The sequence below is a fragment of the Penicillium manginii genome (assembly GCF_028828005.1).
Source record: "Penicillium manginii strain IBT 31320 chromosome Unknown utg000009l:1.0-3297300.0:1.0-3298630.0, whole genome shotgun sequence".
NCBI lineage: Eukaryota > Fungi > Ascomycota > Eurotiomycetes > Eurotiales > Aspergillaceae > Penicillium > Penicillium manginii.
Genome location: NW_026643110.1, coordinates 3,183,738 through 3,204,304, shown reverse-complemented (window position 1 = coordinate 3,204,304; position 20,567 = coordinate 3,183,738). Strand labels below are relative to the sequence as shown.

At 43.9% G+C, this 20,567-nt stretch overlaps 9 protein-coding genes across 9 annotated transcripts; 4 read left to right on the top strand and 5 right to left on the bottom strand.

Moving 5' to 3' along the window:
• Window positions 1-494: 494 nt before the first annotated feature.
• Window positions 495-1,403, bottom strand: N7533_012895 (G-protein beta WD-40 repeat-containing protein; the record flags this gene model as incomplete). Its single annotated transcript, XM_057109545.1, has 1 exon — window positions 495-1,403. The coding sequence occupies one exon, from the start codon at window positions 1,401-1,403 to the stop codon at window positions 495-497; it is 909 nt and encodes a 302-aa protein (XP_056954646.1).
• A 391-nt stretch (window positions 1,404-1,794) lies between these two features.
• On the top strand, window positions 1,795-2,801 carry N7533_012894 (uncharacterized protein; the record flags this gene model as incomplete). Its single annotated transcript, XM_057109544.1, has 3 exons — window positions 1,795-2,207; window positions 2,261-2,394; window positions 2,419-2,801. Coding segments are annotated over 3 exons (930 nt in total), but the record flags the coding sequence as incomplete, so codon positions are not given.
• A 204-nt stretch (window positions 2,802-3,005) lies between these two features.
• N7533_012893 (uncharacterized protein) lies at window positions 3,006-3,284 on the top strand (the record flags this gene model as incomplete). Its single annotated transcript, XM_057109543.1, is given in 2 exon segments — window positions 3,006-3,111; window positions 3,130-3,284. The coding sequence occupies 2 exon segments, from the start codon at window positions 3,006-3,008 to the stop codon at window positions 3,282-3,284; spliced, it is 261 nt and encodes an 86-aa protein (XP_056954644.1).
• Window positions 3,285-3,443: 159 nt separating this feature from the next.
• On the top strand, window positions 3,444-4,376 carry N7533_012892 (uncharacterized protein; the record flags this gene model as incomplete). Its single annotated transcript, XM_057109542.1, is given in 3 exon segments — window positions 3,444-3,574; window positions 3,593-3,965; window positions 3,981-4,376. 3 exon segments carry the CDS (start codon window positions 3,444-3,446, stop codon window positions 4,374-4,376), a joined length of 900 nt encoding a protein of 299 aa, XP_056954643.1.
• Window positions 4,377-5,098: 722 nt separating this feature from the next.
• On the top strand, window positions 5,099-7,244 carry N7533_012891 (kinesin light chain; the record flags this gene model as incomplete). Its single annotated transcript, XM_057109541.1, has 3 exons — window positions 5,099-5,999; window positions 6,174-7,172; window positions 7,225-7,244. The coding sequence occupies 3 exons, from the start codon at window positions 5,099-5,101 to the stop codon at window positions 7,242-7,244; spliced, it is 1,920 nt and encodes a 639-aa protein (XP_056954642.1).
• Window positions 7,245-11,970: 4,726 nt separating this feature from the next.
• On the bottom strand, window positions 11,971-12,661 carry N7533_012890 (uncharacterized protein; the record flags this gene model as incomplete). The annotated part of the gene is made up of 2 exons (XM_057109540.1): window positions 11,971-12,422; window positions 12,490-12,661. The coding sequence occupies 2 exons, from the start codon at window positions 12,659-12,661 to the stop codon at window positions 11,971-11,973; spliced, it is 624 nt and encodes a 207-aa protein (XP_056954641.1).
• Window positions 12,662-17,863: 5,202 nt separating this feature from the next.
• On the bottom strand, window positions 17,864-18,197 carry N7533_012889 (uncharacterized protein; the record flags this gene model as incomplete). Its single annotated transcript, XM_057109539.1, has 2 exons — window positions 17,864-17,947; window positions 17,973-18,197. The coding sequence occupies 2 exons, from the start codon at window positions 18,195-18,197 to the stop codon at window positions 17,864-17,866; spliced, it is 309 nt and encodes a 102-aa protein (XP_056954640.1).
• A 123-nt stretch (window positions 18,198-18,320) lies between these two features.
• N7533_012888 (retrovirus polyprotein) lies at window positions 18,321-18,574 on the bottom strand (the record flags this gene model as incomplete). The annotated part of the gene is made up of 2 exons (XM_057109538.1): window positions 18,321-18,477; window positions 18,522-18,574. The coding sequence occupies 2 exons, from the start codon at window positions 18,572-18,574 to the stop codon at window positions 18,321-18,323; spliced, it is 210 nt and encodes a 69-aa protein (XP_056954639.1).
• Window positions 18,575-18,947: 373 nt separating this feature from the next.
• On the bottom strand, window positions 18,948-20,220 carry N7533_012887 (uncharacterized protein; the record flags this gene model as incomplete). The annotated part of the gene is made up of 2 exons (XM_057109537.1): window positions 18,948-19,769; window positions 19,828-20,220. The coding sequence occupies 2 exons, from the start codon at window positions 20,218-20,220 to the stop codon at window positions 18,948-18,950; spliced, it is 1,215 nt and encodes a 404-aa protein (XP_056954638.1).
• Between the last annotated feature and the right edge of the window lie 347 nt (window positions 20,221-20,567).

The window sequence follows — 20,567 nt, the reverse complement described above, 5'->3', positions numbered from 1 at the left end:
CTTGGGTCATCCGCCCACTCAATGATCTGACGGAGCAAATCAATCCGCGTTTTAGGGTGGCATTTTGCTTCATGTTCAGCATCTAAAGCATCGAAACTAGAACCTTCTGCGTAGGGCAGCTTGTTGAAGACTTCGCGCTGCCGGGATCGACTACTAAGGTCTTTGACGATGGAATGGACTTCTCTTACAGATTTCTTGACTTGAAACGCAGTTAATACATCATCCTCGTGAAACTGATAGATGAACAGATTATATAGCTAAGTTCCACATACTTTGCTTGACAGGATCCATATTCATAACTCCCTGCCCCGAAATAACGTCTAGGAGTTCTTTTGCATAGCATGCCGCTGTCGCCGCAGCGTACGGCTGCCAGACCTTGTTTTTATGGGAATCAGCGTAATCGCAGATGCCTCGGATGACAAGACACGGAAATGAGTCCATGAGTCCTATTCAGGAGTTAGATCTCGAAGTTTGAAGTCCAATAGAGCGTTATACTAACCGGCAGCTTCCATTTCAAAGCAGATAATGCTTTCTTCACTTGCCCATTTATCTCTTAGGAGTGCGTCCTTCATCACTTGGTCCGCTGACCCAATGGTTCCGTAATGTAATCGTGGAGAGTCATCGGGTCGATTATCCCTCTTCACGAAGTTGCTTTCCAGGCTGCGACAAGACTTACACGTCTTCTTCCCCGCCTCGTGAAGATATCCTGGCTTAAAGAGGTAGTCCTTCCGAGACCCTGGATGCTGGAACTTTGTCGCGAGCGCCGGATAATTTGACATGATAGTCGATAGTGTTTTGAGAATTTGATGCCCTTCCATCTCATGCTGTGCCTTGAGGTGAGCAACGGCGCTCAGAACAATGCTTGGGGGTTTGTTCAGTTTGCCACCGCTAAGTATAAACTCCCTTTCCTGCAACGACTTCCCGAAATCGTACTGCACAACAGCGTCTGAAGACTTGGAGTGGAGGCTTATGACCACGTCCCCAAGTCGTATGTCTCGCAGATCCTCTTGATTATCGTCGGACTCTTCAGTGTCTTCGGAATCCTCCTCCTCTTTATTTGTGCCGAGATCATTATTTCTCCTGGGGCCATAATATGGCGCCCCACCACCAATCCCGACCATGAGCCCGAATCTAACAGCTGAGAAACTGCGAATCATGTCTTTTGCAACAGTAGCGGCAGACACTCTGCCCGTTGTTTCTGCTGGCAAGCAGGCAATCACGACATTATGGTCGCCAATTCGCCCAAGGACGTAGGAATTCGAATCATGTGGATCAATTGTCGGAAGAACGGGATGCTTTTCGTCCAACATGGCCATGGCAGCCACTAGCTCGGATTCAGGTAAAGCACATATCCAGCCAACAGTATAGTCGCCATGTGTGAACGTTCCGCGAGGTTCATGCATGGTGCTTATAGAGCAAATGAATGACGATGTTCGTAGTATGATAGCATCGAACGACGATATTCTACATCTACGGAGCGAGGGAAGTGCAAGACACTGATTCAAAAGGCCATTCGGAAGGAACGCAGTCAGATTGCTGGTGCGGGGTTATCTGTCGGAATATGTGGAGCTTTGTTTTGTCATATGTTGTATTTAGTAACGTGATTGTAATATTCGGTAGATAGATTGTCCGAGCTACCATACAAAATCGTATGGTAACGGAGACGTTCACAATCAAGACTGTTTGCTATCTCATTCGTGTATGCTACTTGGGCCCACAGCTGCTCCGACAGTTATGAGCCCGGATCGCCTGGAAGAATTATCTATTTAATCAATATTGAAGCTATTCCCAGAATCCGACAGTAGTGGCTCTGACTGGGAAGCTGGTTTCATCAATCCAGATCGCTCTCCAGCGCGCTATTGCAGAAAAAGCTCTCGTGCTTCTCAGGTTGACAATGGGGCAGGCAAGCGTCTTGCAAAATCTATTTCTAGCAGTGACTCCGACAATGATGTAGCCCCTAATACTTTGCATAAAAGGGTGAAATATCGAGTTGCTAAAACTCAAAACAGTCCGACCAAGCCTCAAGTGGGGGCTAATATCACGGAGAATATCTTGAGCTCCGATGAGTCCGATGGGCTTGACAATGAGGATAGTTCTGAGACTGATCCAGATATTGATATAGATGATACGATGTCTGAAAGCGAGGATGATGGCTATGCCGACACGACCAAGGAGAATGTAGCGGGAATGTGTGATCTTTGGGAAAGGTATGTAGAAACACAATCAATTATCAAATTTACTCTAACTGACTCCTAAACAGATTTTGTCGGAAGCAGTATAAGAAAGGCGGGATTGGCATCTTCCCCCAGTGGGTGAATCCAAATAACGCTCTGAAAGTAGCTGGTAAAACTGAATTCACATGGTTCTTGCGCTGGCGCCTAAAGGTCCGGCGCGGTAAGAACGGCTGACAGGTAAAAGGAGTCAAAAATACTAGTACCCTGGACACTAATTGGAAGAACTTTCTTCGATATTACAAGAAAGTTAACAAAGAACTAATGGATGGGAGTCTGGGTCGAAGGATGAGAAAGGTATTAAATCTGCCCGTATCTATTTTCTTAGTCATATTAATTTCTTCTTGTACAGAGTATTTAGAGAATTGTCCTACGGGCAGGACTGGATACCGAAAAGAAAGAAAAGATACCGATGTATATCGAGGATTTGGTTCCTCTCCAGGAAACAGTGCTCCGAACTATGGAAAAAAGATTTTATACCGGATTACAGAGAATACAGTAATGTCTGTACAATCTGATGGCTTACTTTACTGTAAATCGAATCAATACCATGCGAAACTTGCAATATAAGTATATACTCTGCTTAATTCAATGTAATCCTAAAGGGGGTCCACCGTAGATCTTGCTGGAGTTTACTTATAAGTTTACAAAGAAATACCTTAAAATCACTCAAGGGTATAGCTTATCTACTATTTTTAATATTATGACTAGTGTTGTAACTTTTCTTCTAGAAATACTTTCCTAATTCCCGAGATCATATATGACCTATCATTAATGTTAAGTCCGCATACCTTCTTGCTAGGTATATTGTTCCACGATAACGTCTTCCGCGCTCCTAGGATTCGCTCTATAGGTGATCTGAGGTGTCTATTTTTAGAGGGTGATCGGCAGTAGATAGAGATACTACTTAAGTCTGAAAAGTCTGAGAACTATATGTTCTACAAAATTGAAGGGATCAAAGGCCAAATAAAATACTATCGTGATCAACCCATCTCGAAAAGTTCTCCATCCAGCCAATTTCAAACGTTCGGAGAAATCACTGGCTTCAAATAGAGCCTATTTATACATCCCTTCAGATATGGCGGCGGTACTATATTGAACGAAAGCGGTAGGTTTTCTTATGCCTGACCTCTAGGATAAAGACTAGTACGGGATTAGTTTACAGAGACTGACTTTAGTAAGGCTTGTCAGTGATGTACAATAAACTTGATTATGAAATATACCGACATTCGGACTTTTCTCAATCACTATCTGCTACGGCGGATTGGCACGGACATGCAGTCTTTGATACAGGGCTTGGAGCCTGATTCTGCGACGATACGTGCAGTCACTAGGATGAGAAGGTAGATAGACACGCGGAGGCCTCGTGAGCTCACCGATGAGCAGAAGGCAAGTGTCGAGGAAGGTTCCGAGCTCAAGGAAGCAATTGAAAAACGAGATATATTTTCCGGAAAGCTTCATCGAGGCAAGAAAAAGACTGCAACTCAGCTCCAAAGGCTTGACCAGTTGAAAAGGAAGGTCACAAATACGCGTAACAGACTAATTTACGACCTGCGGAAGCGTGTACGAGAAGAATTTGATAGCCAACAGGCTGTCATTGACATCGAAAGGCAGCTCGCTGGAAGTGCACTCTATGAACAAGAAACAAAAGAGATACTTCTTACGGAGGAGCATATGCTCCCCAAGCAAATCTTTCTGCTGGAAAAATTGACAACCTGGTCGACGACGCTATCTGTGGAGGCAGAGTAGACGCGTCGAAATGAGGCTGTTGAGGCTGTTGAGGCTGTTCGGATGTATTGCGATGTTCTCGAAGGGGGACCACGCCGAGGTCGACGATATAAGAAACAAGCGATTCCCACGAGGAATAATACAAGTATGCCCAATGATCCGCCCCGCGCTGTCACCAGAGCGCCCTCTCCAGAGGAAAGAACATCAAGCGCAGAAGCGATAATGAGAGAGGATACGAAACCATTTGAATGCTTTCAATGCTACGGAATGAGACACTACTCTCGCCATAAGCATCTTCTGCGTCATTTTAGAAATTCACATTTGACTGACCGTCAATGCAACCAGTGCAACGAGGCTGTTGAGCATGAGATGGGACTACGCCGACATATGCAGGATAATCACGGATTGAAGACCTAGTTAATTTCTGTTTCAGTCAGAAGCCATTGCTTTTATCTCACTGAAGCTGGTCAAAGGTCTCTTCTACCCCGAGATGAGCCGAATAATTTCTGATGGGGTCGTTGACGGGACCAACGACTGATGCCAGATTCTTCAACAGTCCCGCGTGGATACAAGTGGCGGCCGTTATTGCCTTACATGTTTAGAGACAGAGATCCTCTTTCAAAACAAAATCACGTGATAATCTAAGTCCAATATATATTTCACATATATTACGGGTTTTTTATGTACATTGTAAAGATATCTGAGATTGTGTATCTGTGTATGAATACAAAGGCCTAGAGTCCAGACAGGAAGCCTGTGTGCAAGAGCGGCCTTTGGCCATCACACGAGACCTCGGAAACAACGACCGGTTCCCACACCATATCAAATTCGCCATTATGATGTCCTAATCACCAAATTATGCCTGTATAAAAAATGTATGAAACTATCAATTGGTGGCTCATCCGGTATAACGATGCGATACCAGCATCTGCACTGCCCTCTCCGGGGCGGCTATTCCAGCCCTATGATTGGTGAGGAGAGATTGTGAGACTGCGAACGCAACTGCCTCAGCTTCTCACGACTTCAGCTCTACTTACCCTCCATCTCCAGGCCTTTTCATCGATGTTTGACATACCAAAATCAGCTTGAATCTCTATCTCTATCTCTATTTTAAACCCTTCCAAAACCTGTCCTGCAAAATGCGACCGAGAAGCCGCGACGACTTTGCGATCGCAATTATCTGCGCTCTCCCTCTCGAGGCGGAAGCGGTCGAAGCCCTGTTTGATGAAACCTATGATCGGCTTGGAAAATACTACAGCAAAAAGCGAGGCGACGCGAACGCATACGTGAATGGACGGATTGGCAAGCACGATGTGGCCCTGTGCTATATGCCTGGAATGGGCAAGGGAAACGCAGCAGGTGTTGCATCCAGCTTGCTAGTCAGCTACCCGGGCGTCAGGCTTGCTCTAGTCGTTGGGATCTGCGGAGGTGCCCCACCACCACCAGAGTATCAAGAGATATTCCTTGGTGATGTGATCATCAGTGACTCGGTGATCGAATTTGACTTCGGCAGACGATACCCTGGTGGTCTTCAACAGAAGACTGGGGTCAAGGACACGCTTGGCAGGCCAGGTCGAGAGATTCGGGCTCTTCTAAATGGCCTTCGTGCGGAAAATGCTCGCAGTGAACTTCAGAACCAGGCGCAGCACCATCTTCACTCCCTTCAACAAACAAGAACTAAGTGGTGTCATCCGGGAGTCAATGACATTCTTTTCAATGCCCGCTATCTTCATAAGCATTATAGTGATGCTTCTCCTGCTGGGTGCGCCTGTTTTGGAAGTGACTCACCTGATCAAATCTGCGAGGAGGCATTAGGTAAGGACTGCAACAACCTCAATTGCGACAAAGCTCAACGAATCCGATGTCGCAAGGCCTCAGAAACCATCCCGGTCTCCATCCATATCGGACCAGTTGCATCTGCTGACACGGTCATGAAGTCTGGACAGCATCGGGATGAGATTGCCAGCAAAGAGATGGTCCTTGGGATTGAGATGGAGGGGGCAGGGGTCTGGGATAATGGCCCGTGTATTATTATCAAGGGTGTGTGTGACTATTCTGACAGTCACAAGAGCAAGGTATGGCAGGCATATGCGGCAGCGACCGGAGCGTCAGTGGCAAAGGCTTTTCTGGAGTACTAGATGCCGGCAAACCGTAAAGGTTAGTGGAATGTCTAGTCAGAGTTTGCCGCTGCTAAATATCGTTTCTTCTTGATAGACGCAAGCAGACATCCCCACGTGATGATCCCATTTGCGAGAAATCCACATTTCGTGGGCCGCCAGGAGGAAATCCAGAAGATAGAGGATTCGATCACTGTGCCAGATGGACCGAGAAAGCTTGCCATCACCGGACTGGGCGGTGTGGGTAAGACTCAAATCGCGCTCGAGGTAGCGTACCGCATGAGAGACAGACACCCTGAATGTTCGATCTTCTGGATCCCGTGTACCAGCTACGAGGCTATTGAACAGGGTTTCATGACCATTGCGCAGATATTAGGGCTCCAAGAAGTGGAGCCGGCAGAGGTGAAGGAGTGTCTCAGGACTTACTTCAACCAGTCCAACAAAAAGTGGATCCTGGTCTTCGACAACGCAGATGAAATGGACATCTGGACTCGGGGAAGCCCCACAGCACCACCACTCAAGAATATGATCCCTCGAAATGAAAATGGTCGTGTAATCTTCACCTCCCGCAACTGTCAGCTTGCATTGAAACTAGCAGCAGTAAACGTGGTGTCTGTTCCCGATGTGGATCAGAAAACTGGCAAGGAGATATTGAGGAAATTACTAATGCGGAAGGATTTACTAGAAGATGATTATGTGACAAATGCGCTCCTTGAGAAGCTTTCTTATCTCCCTTTGGCAATCAGCCAAGCCGCGGCTTATATCAATCAAAATTATATCTCCTTGGCAACATATATGTCACTACTGGGTGAACAAGGGGCAAGCATAGAACTGCTGAGCGAGGAGTTTGAAGATGATGGACGATACACAGCGACCCAGAATCCAGTGGCCACGACCTGGCTAATCTCCTTTGCGCAGATCAAGCAACTGGATGAAATCGCCAGCGACTATTTGTCATTCATGGCCTGCATTAGTCCACGGGAGATACCAGATACCATTCTTCCACCCACAGTGTCAGCGAAGAGAAAAGTGGAAGCATTGGGTCTTCTCAAAGCATACTCCTTTGTCAGCGCACAGGTTGATGATAGCATTTTAAGTCTTCATCGACTTGTACATCTTGCTACTCGAAATTGGTTAAGAAAACACAGGACATTTGCGAGATGGGTAGAGACAACCACTCAACGGCTGGACAAGATTTTTCCTGATTACAGCCATAGCAATCGACGAACATGGAGGGAATACCTACCTCATGCACTATATCTAGCAGACAGCGCAGAATTTCAGGCACACCACCATGATTATGATGATTTCCTCACCAGGATAGGAGGGTGCTTGGAAAGTGATGGCAGATATGCTAAGGCAGAAACTTTGTTTCGAAATGTCCTTCAAATTCGGGAAAGAGCTTGCGGACTGGAGGATGCTAGGACTCTTACCAGTGTCAGCCAGCTTGGTTCAGTGCTTACACAACAGGGCAAGTATGAGGAGGCAGAGGCCATGCACCGACGGGCACTCCAAGTTCGTGAGAAGGTCCTCGGTCCTGAGCATCCTGATACTCTTACGAGCATAGCCGGTTTAGGAACCGTACTTTTTGACCAGGGACGCTTAGTCAAAGCGGAAAAGCTGGAGGTGCAGGTGCTTGGGTCGCGGAAACGGATGCTAGGGCCAGAGCATCCCGAGACCCTGACCAGCATGCACAACCTTGCCCTTACTTGGAAAGGATTAGGGATGGCTCCTAACGCATTCAGCCTTCTCAGGGAATGCGTGGACCTCCGCAACAAAGTATTAGGCGCAGATCACCCACAAGCCGCCCTATCATTCAATACTCTTCTTAGCTGGGAGACGAACAGCGAACCAGCTTCAGCAGACGCTCCTACTCCACCACGGGTTCACACGTACGCGAGTGATCATATCACACTAAAACCAAACCCTGCAGGCCGTAATCGGCGTGACCTCATGGATTTTCTTTTTCGAAGACGATGATTTGTGATCAAAATTTCTTTTCTGCCTTGATTTGACTAATGGCTTATGTTTCAGAATTTAGTTACGGAAGATTTCGAAAATAGTTTACCCCCCCTGAGATAGACGCTTTCTTTCCCAGCGACCCACTAGTTCAGGTCGCCGGGATCTACAGTATATTAGAAGGAGTGTGAGCGGACGATGCAATCGTGGGGAGAATATTCTTAGGGCTCCTGGGACGCGGCTATTTTCAGACATACAAACCTGGAACAAAATATCCATTACGGAAGTATCCATACAGTACAGTATAAGGTTTACTGTAGCGTTTCATGTGATTAGGAATTGAAAGCGTGAATCTATGTTCCCAACATGGAATGCAATGTGTACTGTACCGGTCGCCACTGTATGGACTTCCTTTCCACTCGGGCGGACCTGGAGAGAAATGACGGAGGACTCAAAGATACTTCGTACATTCTAGAGTTAGACTTGAGATTTCAGACTGAAGATTATTCACTGACCTTGAATCGTACTGTACAGTACTCAGACATGTTCATGGCCGCACTTGTTGTGAATACGCGACATGGCATTCTACATAAATGCACAGGAACTAGTTAGAAAGATGTGAGTAAACCTTAAACCCTGGAACAGGGACCAGAAATGGAACACAGGCCAGAAATGGAACAGAGGCCAGAAATGGAACAGAGGCCAAAAAAGGAAACCCCAATAAACCACATTAGTCAGGTATTGAGCAATGCCTTGATTGGGTCGAAGAAATCTTTGGACAACAGAACCATCACTTTGGCCCTAGCCTCTAATCACCTGGAAGAAGTTCAAAAATTACCTCCCATCAATGACTACAGATTTGGAACAGTGGAGCAAATGCCCTCCTGTGTTGTAAGGATAGCCGATGTACGGCACTCTGACTTGAAGCCGGCAGTATCTGCTACTCACTCAGAGTTCTGTTCCGGAACATGACTCTACATACCATGCCTTGAGGTATAAAAATATTGCTCAGTTATCGCTGGTTTATCTTTTCTATCCCAAGCATTAACTTCCCGCGCTGTTCCGACTGGCGCTAGATCGATCTCGACAGAAGCGGCTCGTTTTGGAGACGGCTAAGTAAGTTCCCAAAATCCCTTACTTGGTCTAGTAGCCTTCTCATGTAACTAATTCCAAAAGATTGCGTTATTTTGTTTCTTTTATCTCTCCACGGCAAGCTCGTATAAACATGGCTGGAAAACTTCACAATCAATCGAAAAAGGCGGGCGTGGAGAAAAAATATATCCGACAAAAGCGTGACCGGCGCAAGCTCAATCTCGAGAAGAAGTCGCATGAGTACAGCGAACTTTGCGGGGCCGATGTTTGCCTGGGTATCCGAATCCGAGATTCAGGGCAGGTTTACATTTTCTCAGCAGACCACTCTGGATTTTGGTCGTTTCTCAGCCGTAAATTGGTAATTCACTCCAAAAGACTTCTTTGTCGCCATCGCATGGACTCACTCTACTAGAAGTCTTACTATCCAGCCCCAATCCAAAGGAGTCAGAGAAATCTTTAGATGCTTTGATAGGGTTCCATTCATAGTTCCCCGCGCGGTGTGGTTGGATATAAACCAACTACATTCCTAGATCGTGCGGAGGAAGAGAATTGTGTAATGAAACTCAGCTCTCATACCATCTCCAACTTCATTATTCGTATTGGTAGATATTCCGACATTTGATGCATCTCAGCGTTGTTTCAAAGTGCGTGCCTGCGCGACTTATCGAAATCCAAATAAGTTCTCTGCAATGATTGAGATATACAGAGACTATACTGTATGGATCCGATTCGTTCTTATTACGTGTTTCCAAAGAAGGCTTGCGTGCCCGAAGCAGGATCAGCCTATAGCATTGATTTATTATATAAAATATTCCAATATAAAGGCTAAGTGAATGTTCAGTAGTTCCAAGGCCGAGATCATAACAAAAAGTTTAAATCTTCAAAATATATATTTATAGCAGCTTTAGAAGCCAGTTCTCACTACTATACTGTATATTTTCAACCAAGAAACCAATATAAACCCTGATGTCTCGCGTGTGCCCAAAGTAGGAAGAGGCAGCACGACTAACCTATCAGTAAAGAGGGCATTAGAGAACTTGCTACGCTATCGCCGCCCTAACACAAAGATTAAAAATAATCGATCCGTCCTGTGCTGCCGCGTCGTTGATTCTCTGAACTTCTGAACAGGAAAGCCAGAAATTCCATTGCTGTTTGACCCATGGTAAGCTTTCACCGTGGAAAAACTGGTCTTGCTTCTTGCAAATGACCATCAATTGTTCCTGTGAAGTATACCATCCTTAATCATCAATACAGCGTTTGCACAGGGTATAGAGATTGATTCGACGCTTTGAAGGGAGGCAAAAAGACCACAATGCGACAATGAATGATCCAGGGTCGCGAGGAAGTATTTTGATATTGACTGTTTTCGTAGCATACTGGTGGCATGAGACACATGACTATGATATGGTACCCCTCATACTAGAGAGAAAATAAGTCAATTTACAAAACTCGTATTTGATCGATTTACATATACTAACTTTAAATGAAAGACTTATTGCACAATTTCAAGTAGTGTGTGGTATTACAACCAGGAAAACATCGATGGAGGTGAATAAAAGGATTTTTGCACTTATATGACCAACTGTGGGCCGCCTAAATACATCAGACAGGTTCAAAAATGGAACAAGGAACAGAAACGGAACAGGAAACTGAAATGAACAGGGCACAGAAATAAAAAATCCACCAAGCCATTTTAGAGCCCCAAAAACCCCGTTTACTTTCGAGCGTTTTTACTTTTCCTTAGTTTGCAGTCACAAATAACAGGGCTTTGCACTTTTCGCGTACCTAGAGCGCTTTTCACTTACCTACAGCGCTTTTCACTTGCCTACAGCGCTTCTATATTGTAGAGAAAGTTTCATATGTCAACGAATCCTTTTATATGGGCTCGGCGCTCTCTTTCCAGATTCAGTACCCGACAGCAATCTCATGGTCTATCTTTATAAAACATGACTTACTACGTATTGTAAATGTCATTAGCAGACAGCATGGCGTCTCTTCGAGCAAAATAGATGCCCAAGTCAAGTTTTTAGAGGAAAACATCAAGTTCGCACTACCAGAAGACTCTCAGTGGCACGGAATGTACTATAATCAAGGTCGCAAACGACTCCACCCGTCCTGGTTGCGAAAAGAGCTCATATTTGCATTTATGGGACGCAAAGGTCTGAAGCGCTTAGATGAGATATGGTATCAGACTTGGATACATGCGGTCAATTTGAAAATTGAAGGCGATTTCCAGAAAGCCTCACACAAAAGCACTTGAGGCTACATATGACGGTGGAATGGATGGAAAGTACAATATAATTCGAATATAGTTTACTGTATAGATGGGAAGCGCTTCGATGCATCAAAAAAGAATATTCTGCAGTTGAGAAATGAAATTCCATGGTTGGAAAATGGGGAAGCAGGAAATAAAAATCTTCAGGGTTGCCGATGTTTTGGGAATCGGTTTGAAGTTGTAAGGCATATCTGATGAATGTTAAGCCATATCTAAAGAGGAACCGTGCTGGTAGTTAATCATGTGAAGATAAGCCTCTCCGCGTTGTTACTGTAATGTTTACTACAGTAAACATCAAGAATCAACGGCCATACTCTCATTCAAAAGAGCCAGTCCTAAATTGCATCCAGGAAAGGTAGCGGCTATCTCGAGGTAGTTATTTACTAGAGCGCTCATTGAAATCATTCGGACATACATGAAGGAATTTCATTTCAACAAAAGAGCAGACTCAATTTAGAATTCAACAGTAAATAAAACAACGAAGCATTTGAGCCTCAGAATAGAAAACAGTACGATGTTCTCCACTCAGCTTGTCCAACTAAAGTCCAAGTACTCCATGTAGTCAATATCATACTGTGTAAGAGCTACCAGAGGCATCGGACATAGTAGACGTGGTGGACCCAGCACTAGTAGCCAAAGACGAGTCTGAATCAGTAGCAGTGACCGACCCAGCAGTATCAGCCAAAGATAAGTCTGACTTAGTAGTCGAGATCGAATCAGATGTCATCGTTAAGGACGAACCCGACTCAGCCGTCAAAGTCCTTGGTGTTGCGGGGCTTGAAGGCATATTAACGCTCGAAACAGCCAAAGGGTAGAAGTCAGGAACGCTACACGAGCTTCCAGTACTGAGTCCATTATCAAGTCTACATTTGACTTTCACACCATTCTGATTAAAGAAGGTAACCTCTCCCGTCTCGTTCACCCTAATCCAAGCGATATTTTTGCCGTTCACCTGCCCACATACTGCGACATCAAGATAAGAGAAGTCAATATAAGTGCCATTAACGGCCACAGATATATCTGAAATGATTACTATTAGTGATTCCGGTACTTTAGTCATTCATGACCCGAAGCTTGCTATACATACCTAAGCAATCCTCTCCGTTTAGCTTTGAGAATGATACAGAGTAGCCGGTACAGCCATCGACATTATTAGAGTATATTTTACACACACGGTCCTCGTCAATAACCTGCAGGACTCCTCCTAGGGAGGTGCGTATCAAAGCGCCCGTAATAAACGCGGGGATTGCAAAATACATGTTGACGGGGTTGGCAGTTTGAAAATGAAGTTCCTGCGATAAGAGATTACATTGAACCCAGCAGCTATCTTTATACGTCGAATGCACTATGAAGCATTACTACACGATTCTCCGCTACTCGATCTTTTTCTCTTCCAGTACTACAGACCCGTATTCGAGTGGGGCTGTGTATTATCCCGAGTGATACAAATATCGTTGAATCGCCCCGCGAAATAAGTATTAGGCCCCTAGATTGTCGGACAAAACCCGAGCTACATGGAAGTGGAACAGACATGAAAGTGGAATAGGACATGAAAATGGAACAGGACATGAAAGTGAAACAGGACATGAAGCAAATGAAATATGATACTCGCCAGATATATGTTAGTGCGCCAGGTCCTCTATAGGTGACATAGATAGGTGACATAATTTCGGTCAGTAAAGTGCATGATTGCCATACCCTTGAATTCTCATAACTTTCAATATGTCGACTCTTCCAAGTAACACCAGGCCTACTGGTCAAGCCTGGAAATATCAATTTTTGGATTGTTGTGAGCCTGCTGGAACATATAAGTCTATTTGATGTCCCTGTAAGTTCGAGCTTCAGCTGAGAGATAATAATTGGAAGGCTGCAGCGCCACATTCCTACCATACCTTATATTTGGTAGAGTTTCCTCACGACTAGATTCTATCAATAAACGCCATTTGTCAGATGAACGCGTAAACCACCGTTCCTACAATTCAAATGTATGGATTGGGCTCTTACTATCTCTTGATTCTAATTATTAACAATCTATCTAGTACTGTATATACTCGCTGCTGGCCTGTTATGGCCTCTGGTAGATACCCCTTGCATGGCAAAGATGGAAAGTTAGAAAGGAATTCCAGATTGCTGGTTCAGCCGGAAGTGACTGCTTGAGGTCATTTTGTTGTTCTTGTCCTGTTCTTGTGTAGCAGGATAAAGAGCTACATCACCGAGTTAAGATAGATCGCAGGTATATTCCGGTTGAAGGAATGTCATTGCCATCCACCCAATGAGATGAATGGCTTTTCCGGAGCCTTTATTACTTCAATGTTGGTAATCTATCGCAGGATGGTATATCTATACTCACAGCCTTTTATTTTCAACCTTTTTTTTGCTTCTTCCGCTTTAATACATGTTCCTAGATCGGGCCTCGTCTCCCGATATAAAGACAAAGGTCTATGTGTACATTATTTAGTACAATGAAACTCTCATGTTATCGTAGCTTCCTTCTGTGAAAATGTATACTTCAATCTTAATGCTAGATGTGTATATTGCTAGCTAATATATCAAATTAAATACACATCTTCGCAGTGTGGGGTCCCTTAAATTAATGGCCTGTACTAATATCTGGGTAATCGAGCTACGAAAGCAAAGGGTACCCACTTTTACATTGCTCCAGCTAATTTCGAGACTAGATTTATGTATACGTCCCTCAATACACCAGTTGCTTCCTAAGTCTGGCGAAAAAAACAGATAGTGCTGGACCATTCTGAGCAAGATATTATTATTCACCATCCTGCAGAAGGTTTTGAGAATGAAAAGGAAATGAATGATCTAATAGGACAGTTTTTGATATCTTGAAGGTTGGTACATACTAAATAATAATGCCAATTTGAATTCAGGGAGATATTTTGCTTTATAAAACTGATCTAGGTAAAGGGTAATGGCGGTAGTTGCCAGTCAAAAACGAGCATCAAAATCGAAGCCATCGACACTATTACCATTGAAGCCATAGTATTATATAATACATGGGATACTCTTATTACCAATATCGTATCTTTCGTTGCTAGTGCTCCAGCGGTTAAAGTTACTGATAGTATTGTCGTTGGATTGGTTATTATATCACTTGCGATTGAGGTAGGAGCAGATATAGGGGCAAAGATTGTCTCAGCGCTTGGGGGAGCCACCGAGAATTACCTTATATTCTTGCCTAGAGCTAATAAGCACTGGCCGTAAGTCTCTGCATAGTATAGAGGCGTATTTTGCTAGGGAGATTGTGGTATACTGTAGAAAGTAAGAATCAAATTTCAATAATTATGACTTAAGGAGGTATAAAGACACAGAACTCGGTCCTTTTTCGACATATAGTACCTCGGATCCAGCGCAAAAGGCAGTAGATGTCTTACTTCCTGAGATATTGGATCTAGATTCTTCTTTATAGTATACAGTAGTCGTAGAAATAGATAATATCTTGTTTGATAATAAGTAATACGGAAAATTTTCACTCAAAGCTTAGGTGTATAATATGCTAGTCGGAGATTGAATACGTACATCTTTACAAGGCCTATTAGGCTACAGTAGCGATGTTCTACCAGATTGTACAATAATAAGTGTAATACTAACAGAGATCAGGTGCCAGAAAAAATAGATCATTATACTGAATCTATGTTATGAGCGCGGCCTCTGCAGTTGATATAGTCAATTTAAACAATGAGAATCGTCCGCGGAAGCAGGCCGGAATACGTGCATATGGCTATGATGCCATACTGGAACATGACACCAATCAAGCATATATAGAGCTTATTCTTTAGTCTGAGCTAATTGCATCTCTTCGGTCTTAAATTTTTCAATAATACTGTAGATCACTAGATGTAAGATTTTGAGTAAGTCAATAAGTCGATATATAATTACAGTCTGCCTTACTGGAAATTATATGCTGGAGAAGGATAATCAATTTAATAACCTCAAGATAGATATTCTATCTCTATTTTTTAGACTTATATATAGCAATCCAGATCATATAAATCCATGCCCTATATCTTCTACCCAGACCCCAAAGTAAGCTACTGTCTCCAAGTAGTATCTGAAAAGAGACCAGCTTCCCATCTCATTATCCACCTACTACAGAAAAGCGTACTAGATATTGTTAGTTCATGAATCCACTATCATAGAGTAAGAGAAGATAGGGTAGAGTCTCCTACTTCAAAAATATAAGAATAAGAACTTAAAGAGATATTTTTGACAAAATGAATACCGAATTAGGAAAGGTTAGAGAGTAAATTTATTGTCGCTAGATTCTATAATATACAAGACTCGCTAAGCTCAGTTATGACGTTGCTGATATTTTCTAGGTTAAGTTTTATTCTTTTCTCAAGGTCCAGATTCTTGTCAAGACCTAGAAAAAGCATACTTTTACCGATATTGGCTGTAAGATATCAGATTTAATATAATATAGGGAAACAGAAGATATTTAACTACCAATTTTGATATCGCTGTTCTTAAATAAAAGAGTAGTATTCCCGCTGATATAGCTATACCCTATCTTCAAACTTTTATAAATAAATTCAAGACCCTTTAGAATACCCTTAGAGATATAAGATAAATCTGGCTCGGTGAAGCTTATAGATGGTGTAGAAGTAACTTAGAACAAATCGAAAGTAAATCTAGAGTAATTATAGACAAAATATAAAATACTTTTATCATAAAAGGCTTCTAAAAGTCCAACTATATTAGTATAGGAAGCTATTCCTAGTCTAGAGAGTACGGCTATATTGCCTTCAAAACCTAACTTCTTTATTATAATAGTAGATTAACCAAAGTAGTTCCCTATACTGATTGACCCCTTACCAGACTATTTGATTTTCTAACAGCTTAGGTACTTTCTGGAGGGGTGCTCATAATAGGGGAAAGTATACCTATAAATTTCGAAGATCAGAACGTATTAAGGCCCTAATACAGAGTTTAATATACTTACTTTAACTTTGGCATCTATTTTATTAGATTTTATTCTTTATTTAAGCAACCCTTTAAAAGTATATTAGGTAGGATTATCGATCTTACTATATCTATTAGTTACCGTAAGCAAATTCTACCATAGGAAAGAGATAAGAAGAAGCTTGTAAGGTTAATAGTTGAAAAATACGGAGGGCAGGATCCGGATTTAAGACAATCTTTTACCCCTAGTCATTTGGAACAATATGATTTAATTACGTATAGTAGATATGCCCCACTTTTTTTTGTTAATCTAGCACTGTAATCAAAGTAGAATATATTCCAGTACTGGACCTTCATAGATCCGGATCCTAAGACTAAGATATACCAAGCATAAAAAATCAGGGTATCTATTATTATTCCGTTATATAGTCTTTCTATTAAAAAGCGGTTTCCTAGTAGCTATTTGGGCACACTATCTTTTTTATATCTTGTATTCGAATATAGCTCTATTTACTTAGTACTATAGCCTTTAAACTAACCTCCCTGGTCAAAACAAATATCAGAAGTACAGATAAAGTTTGCCCTTCCAGACTACCCTCTCAGTCTTTATATTCCTTTAGAAATAAGAGCTCCAATAACTTACTAAAGCTTAATAGCCTAGTTATACTTACCAATCAATACACTAATCATTATTTATATAAAAAGGCGGAAGCTTTGTATCTCTATGCCTTAAGAGGCTACAAAAAGGTACTCGCACCAAATAGCCTCCCCATTCTTAATACAAAAAACAATCTCGGGACACTTTACGCTCATTAATCCTAATTAAGCAAAGCAGACTTAATGTATAGCTCTTCTCTCAGAGGCAAGCTTAAAATTATCGGCACTAAGCATCTATCTACATTAATAATAATATATAATTTTGGAGGCTTTTATACCTATAAGGGTAAAGTAGAAGAGGCTAAAGTATTTTACCATACGGCCCTGTCCGGGAAGTTTAAGGTATTTAGTCCTAAGTATTTCTCTATATTAAATACCATAAACGATCTTGGTATTCTATATCGCTATAAGGGTAATTTTATGCAAGCCAAGAAATTTTATTCATTGGCTTTGAAAGGGGAAATTAAGACCCTTGGGAAAGGCCACATATTCATACTTAAGATATTGAATAATCTAGGTTCTCTCTATCAAGTACAAGGAAGGTACAGGAAATGGAGCAAATCAGGCGCCTTGATTTTGTGTTGGATGAATCATGTACATAGACAAAGACAAAGTCTTATCAGACAACATGGATCGATGCATTTAGAAAGACGATTAGTAATTCAATTAACCATGCGAACCAGCTAATTCAATCTCAGAGTGTGTAGTGCCCAAGTGAGCTTTTCAAGCAGAATTTGGGGATCTGCGCCCTGTCGATATGGCGGCATCTCATTTGATTCGATTGCTGATAAGACGTCAAAGAAGTCGTGGTGTTTGGGGGGGGGATCAGCTTCCAGTTCTCTTCGTTTTCGAGCTCTCGGGGGCTACGCTTGTCCTCTAAAATTCGATCAATCCCGTTGAGAGGTCATGAATATTTCTGTGCCCTCCTTATCCATATGGCGACGGAAACCTGCAGCTCTGATAGCAGCAATCTCGACAGGGGGAGCGAGGAATTACTTGACCAGAGGAGGAGGTAGTTGCTTTTTGGGCCGGAAACTCTGTCTCTGTCAGATCCTCTTGGACCTCTTCGTCGTCCTGATAGAGCGCTCGATCCATCTTCTCCATCCTTTGTCGGTAATCTTTTTCTTGCGAGGCTTTTGATTTAATCAATAGAATTCTTCGATCGGCATCTGCTTGGTGGTCAGCATTGATAGCGAGCCCCTTTAATATCGCGCGAGGCATTAGGACAACGAGCTTCGTTGCAACCTCGGCTAGCAAGGACACCTCATCAGGCCAGATCAATCGGTTATTATGACAATCGGCGAGAACCAGGAAGTAATCGCAGTCCCGCCCAAGAATAACATCTCATTGCCCCAGATCGGTGATCATCATGGGGACTTGCAATTGTCGCCGTCCGTCAATATGCAGTGTAAAGCGGACGAAGTGGGTTATTGGTGTGCCAGGACATCCGTCATAGCACTTCACAGGGACCAGGTTATCAAACGTTTCAATATATATGCCACTATTCAAGTGTCACTGTGCTACCAACAGGGTCTTGATATACACGAATCCTTGTGCTCCGGTGTCTCTAAGGGTTGAAATTCAGAATGATCATTCATTGTCAACTAGCTGTGGCTTCAATACAAAGGCTTTTGCGGTCATTACTTGAGATAGATCCAGATCCATTAGGGATACCTCCGGTCCGCCTGGTAAGGAGACTTTCACCAGGCTTAGGCTTTTCCCGCATCGGCAGCGAATGCAGGGGGAGCAGGTGCTTCCATGTCAATGAGGTTAACGGCAGCAATAGGTTTGGGCTCCTTCGAGAGGCGTAGCGCATGCTTCGGACAAATCTTGCCACTATGGTCCGTCTCGTTACATTCGAAGCAACGTCCCTCGGTTCTCCGCTTGAGCCGTTCGGGCCGTGTCAAGAGTGGGAGGAGGAGGTTTACCGGTCGCGGCGGCGGAGGAGGAGGAGGAAAGGGTTCCTGATCGTTAGTTTCGAGACAATAATTGATTAGCGTTGGTGTTGGCGTTCGGTTTCGGGTTGAGAGACTTTCGAGCTTGTTCATCAGCATCCATTATATCCAGAAGAGCAGCAGTGCGGTGAGCCTTGTCAACATATTCACTGAAGGTGACGCCTGCTTTAGTGGCCTTCCCAATAAGCTTGTGCTGTAGCTTTGCGTTCACCTTCCGCTGGAGCAGTCGCACTCGCTTGTGGTTAGGGATCTGCGCATCATTGGCCAGACGAGTGAAATCAGCAAGGAAGATAGCAAATTTGTCCGTAGGCTTCATCTTCAGTTGTTCAAGCTCGTGCTCGGCTCTCTCTTGGCGAACAGGGTCTCCGTAGATGTTCTCCAGGTAATCCAAGATGTCGTCTCCGTCGTCGAAGGAGGGATTGTCTCTATCGTTGTCATCGTCGTCGTCAAAGATGCTCAGCCCTGAAACAACTTGGTCATACGCGGCGCCGCTCAGGTGGCGCACAACGTACGCCTTACGGAGCTCCACGGTCGGAAAGTGATCCTTGTCAGCTCGCAGCTTACCCTCCATCGCGGTACGCCAGCTTCGGAACTTCATATCACCAGTTCCATCAGAAAAGACAGGGGGGATCAGCAAGCTTGTAGGTTTTCGAAGACTTACCCCGCGAGCGTGAGCGATAGCGGGATCGAGAGCGGGAGCAACGGTGTGATCGATGGAGTGATCGATGCAGTGAACGAGAGCGAGAGCAAGAGCGCACGTGTGGCTGAGGCGCTTCTCGAGCGCGACGGAGTCGATGAGGGATTCTTTCTTCAGGCTGCTGGCTCCGGCGGAGTTCCTCTCGCAGACGGTCGCGATCTTCATTAGCTTCTCGCAAATCATTCATAACTTGTCTGACCTGTTCGCGGATCTCCGAGAGAGCCTCTTGATCAGTAGTGTGTCGATTAGTGACTTCAGCCTGATCGTTGATCAGACGATAAAAGTGTTCAGGATCTTCCTGGAGGTATGTCCGAAGGTCTTCAGGGTTCGTGAATTCGCGAAAGCTGCGTTCGTGTGAGATGAAGAATGAACCGCGGCGGTCATCTCTCTGCTTGCCCTTGTCGACCGCGGCAGTGGTCACCTTTCTCGCGGTTTCGAGAGTAGGAGTGGTCAGTTCATCCTCGGCTTCAGACTTAGTCGTGTCGTGAGCGGAGCGACCGTTAGCGTCGTCACTAACCTCTTCGACACGAGGTTCTTCAGTTCGTGCCTTCGAGCCGCTGCTCTTAGGCTTCGTGGAATGATCACGGACCATGTTGGCGCGTGGATCGGTCGGTTCGTGGGTCTGATTGGATGGAACAGTCCTGAGTGGCTGAGACGTCGCGCAAGCGCGCGTCTGTACAACCTCAGGTGTTCAGGGGGAATGGGAATGAGAATGGGGTGAGCTTAATACTATGTAAGGACTCGGATGCTTTGAAAGGTAGCAGTAGTATTGAACGAAGATATTAAGCTGAGCGAGAGAAGAAGGAGAGAAGCTCCCTTCGCAACTATCTACACTTGAGCGGCTGTCTGAGTCACGTGTTTAGGCACGTGCTCAGGCACCGAGAGAGCTTCGATCGTTACACCTTTCCTGGATCAACTCACACCATTTCCTATAAATAT